The 3,669-nt window shown below is 25.1% G+C and overlaps 2 protein-coding genes across 2 annotated transcripts in view; one reads left to right on the top strand and one right to left on the bottom strand.

Annotated features, from left to right (window-relative positions):
• The window catches only part of LOC117170958 (vacuolar protein sorting-associated protein 18 homolog), a 1,568-nt gene extending 640 nt beyond the window's left edge, over nt 1–928 (top strand). The window contains exons 2-3 of the mRNA XM_033357999.1: nt 301–615; nt 691–928. Of these exons, the coding sequence (XP_033213890.1) occupies nt 301–615; nt 691–754 (379 nt within the window). The 3' untranslated portion in view covers nt 755–928. The remainder of the gene's footprint in view (nt 1–300; nt 616–690) is intronic.
• A 234-nt stretch (nt 929–1,162) lies between these two features.
• LOC117170956 (vacuolar protein sorting-associated protein 18 homolog) overlaps nt 1,163–3,669 on the bottom strand; it is a 22,497-nt gene continuing 19,990 nt past the window's right edge. The window contains exon 18 of the mRNA XM_033357997.1: nt 1,163–1,557. Coding sequence (XP_033213888.1) covers nt 1,163–1,557 — 395 coding nt within the window. The remainder of the gene's footprint in view (nt 1,558–3,669) is intronic.

Here is a 3,669-nt window from a genome sequence, read left to right as displayed (position 1 = left end):
AATATTCTTAAATTAAGATCTTCTCAAACTTATGTATATTACAAATACATCAATATATATACTGTCTCATTGAAATAATAGAAAAAGTCGCGAGACAAAAAATTTCATTCATTGAAAATTGCTTCATTTTTCGTCAATTTTTGAAATATTATGTTTCGACAAACAAATTTTGTTGTACTTGCCTGATGATGAAGTTTTTTTTGCCTGAATAATTTGAAATGTATTCGGACATATATTCAATGTATTGAATAAATGTATTTTTCACTGATTTATTGAAGTAAAATAATTTATTGATTGTAGATGTACTTTCGTGCCTGCGAGTGATACTTGTAACACTTGTGATGGTCAGCTTTTGCTCAGACCTTTCTACGTTTTTCCCTGTGGACATCGATTTCACAGCGATTGTCTAGTCGCAGCTTTAACCCCTATGTTGTCGTTGGAACAACAAACTAAATTAGCCGACCTTCAGCGACAGTTCACTGTAGTTTCTAATAAATCAGACGAAACTATTTCTACAGACGGATCGACTTCTATGTCTACGAAAGATCAAATTAAAGCTGATATTGATGATTTGATAGCTTCGGAATGTTTGTATTGTGGAGAATTAATGATAGAGTGAGTTATAATTTAAAAGAGTTCATCTCGATTTTAAGTCATTCGAGTAACAACTACAATTTTATATTTTTTTAGGTCCATTGACAAACCTTTCATCGAGGAAGGAGATTACGAGAGAGTGATGAAAGAATGGGCCTAAGATATATATTTGTTTCTAATAATGAGAGTAAGGTCAGATCTTAAAAAACTATTCTGATTTACAAGAAAGGATTGAAAACTGGAAGCTGTGTAAATAATTATATTTGAATCGGTATTGAATCATTCTAATTCCGATTTAATTTTGTATAGAGTTCAATCTAGTTATTTTTTTTATATTGTCCCATATATTTAGAGTATTATAATATATAAAAGAAAGGAAAGAACCTTGTTTTATGAAAACTAAATAAAACCATTTATAGTGTCATATAAATTAGTTAAATCTTTTAATTTAAGATACATTTTATTTTGATCCTTGATTTCAGTAATTATAACATTCTGAGATTCTTAAGAGAATCATTCTTGCGCAAATTAACAAAATAACTTATAAATTAATAAATTAAGTAAATAATCAAGTTTTTTCTAAAAAAATCCCTTCTGCCTTTTTATCTCGCTTACTGATAGACTTGTTACCGTAAACGTAATATCTCAAAGGTTTATTTGCCCATTCAGCTCCACAACTGTCGATACCTATTCTCTTACAATGGATTATTTTTATCTCTTCTTGATTCATCTTATCTTCCTCGATCCATAAACCCTTCCATGAACATATAGAATATTTGCTATGGTTCTTCTCCAACGAAAATGCCATGCATAATTTTGACGGACCATTGCATAATTCATGTAACTTAAATTCCTTTCTGGGTTTTTTTGAATTGGATTTCTTTTTCACGTTCCGATTTTCTGTCATTTCGTCGAGGCCTTCGAGAGGTTCAAGAGCGCGTATAAGAACGGCAGTTCCATCGCCTGAAATTGTTAAAGTTACATTTATTACTTACTAGCAGAAAATGCTTCTCTTGTTTTTTATTTTCCAACTTTGAAAATATAAATAATTTAAAAATCCACTATCAATTTTTTTTAATATCGAGGTAGTTGTGCTATAAGTCAGATATCTAAAAAAAATAGTTTTTATATGATTTTAAGAATCAAAATATTATAAATGATGTCATTACAAATAAAAAACATTATTTTTATTTGAAAAACATTAGAATTCACAAAAAAAACATTAATTTTAACCATGTGTTTTGCAATTGAATTTTTCCTGACTGTCGCTTCTACCAATTTTTGAAAAATTATTTTATTTTAATAAATGACGGCTTATTTTTTCCAGGAAAACATTCTCCGCAAATCCAATGTTCCCAATATAAAAAAAAACTAAATAATCTTGAAATATAATTATTTGTTCAAAAAAATTTCTAACGATTTAGAGCCATAGAAGAAGACATAGAAGCCATAGAAAAATTTACTTTCCAAATTGGAGATAGTAGAGTTGTAAAGTGTGTTTTTCCGGAAAAAATAAGCCGCCATTTATTAAAACGCAATCATTTCTCAAAAACTGGTAAGAACCGATGGTCAGCCAAAATTCAATTTCAAAAAGCATGGTTAAGAATAATTTTTTTTGTGCGTTTTAACATTTTTCATAAAAAATAATGTATTTTATTTGGAATAACATCATTTATAATATTTTGATTGATTCTTAAAACCGACAATATTTCGAATGGAGTGAAAAGGAATTCAACTTTCATCATTTTTCAATATCAATATTCAAAATGTAATAATTTAAAAAAAATTTAAGATAGAAATTTTTAATCTGAAGCTCTCAAAATTGAAAAAATTGAGACCAAAATTTTGAAAATTGGACAATTTCATTACAGGAATTGAAACCGTATTATTTCTAATTTAAATCCTTCAAAATTGAACAATTTCATTTTGAATTAAGATATCTTAAAATGGAATGATTTCAGATTAAAATTTTTAAAAAGTTCAATTAAAAATGTTAAAAATTGAATAATTTTAAATTGATTAGAAAATGTTTTCTAAGATTAAAAACTAATGTATAAACCATTGAAATTGAATTATTCTAAAGAAACGTTCAAAAGGAATTAATTTTAAATGAGAAAAATTAACAAATTTATACTACGGAAAGTTGAAAATTAAACGAATCCGAACTTCAGTTTAAACTAAGAAAATGTAATTACCTAGAACTATGATACTAAATGTTTTTTCTAGTTAAATTCGATTGAACTTCAATTATTTTAAGTATATTTAAAACGTAAAAATAACGAAATTTTTAGTTCTTGGTTACACTTTTCAAAATTTAATCATTTTGGAACTCTAAAATTGTAAAGATTCATAACTATATAAACTATTCAATTACTGAGTTATTAATTTCAGATAGTTCTATTTTTATAATTCTGATTTTTAACGTCATTTAGACTTATTATCCATTATTAAAATTTTCCAATCATTTTTGAATTTTAAATGATTAATGATTTTAAATATTTTACTAAAAATTGAACTATTCTAAGCATTTAATTCAAAATTATTTAATTACGAATCCTTTAAACTGAAAATTTTATATTCTACGATTTCGAAGAATTTAAAAAAGGACAATTTTGTAAGATTAAAATTGGAAACAAATCATTTATAATATTTTAATATAAAATTAATCAATTTATACCTGACTGCAAATGAAACTAACAAAATTAAGAACTTTTTAATCTAAAATTATTAAATCAATAACTATCAAAATTTCGGATCTGAAATTTTGTAAATTTGGTAGATTGAATAGCGAAATTGTCTTGAAACTTTTAATATTAAAATTTTAAGCTGTATAAAATTTGAAATTGGAAACCTCCAGAATTCAGAAATCTCATACTAAATATTTTCAAATTTAACCCTTTGAAGTAAAATAACTTTAGTTTTAAGACCTCAACGATTTAACTATTTTAGAAATGCTCTTATTTTTAATTGAAATTATAAACATTTGAAAGATGGTAAATATTATTAGTATTATTTCATGTTGTATGAAGTAAAATTCAAAGTGATTAGATAAATTTTTTTACTAAAAATATAATT

The sequence above is a fragment of the Belonocnema kinseyi genome, chromosome 4, assembly GCF_010883055.1.
Source record: "Belonocnema kinseyi isolate 2016_QV_RU_SX_M_011 chromosome 4, B_treatae_v1, whole genome shotgun sequence".
Taxonomy (NCBI): domain Eukaryota; kingdom Metazoa; phylum Arthropoda; class Insecta; order Hymenoptera; family Cynipidae; genus Belonocnema; species Belonocnema kinseyi.
The sequence above is the reverse complement of the archived record's forward strand: the minus strand, read 5'-3'. Positions and strand labels throughout refer to the sequence as shown.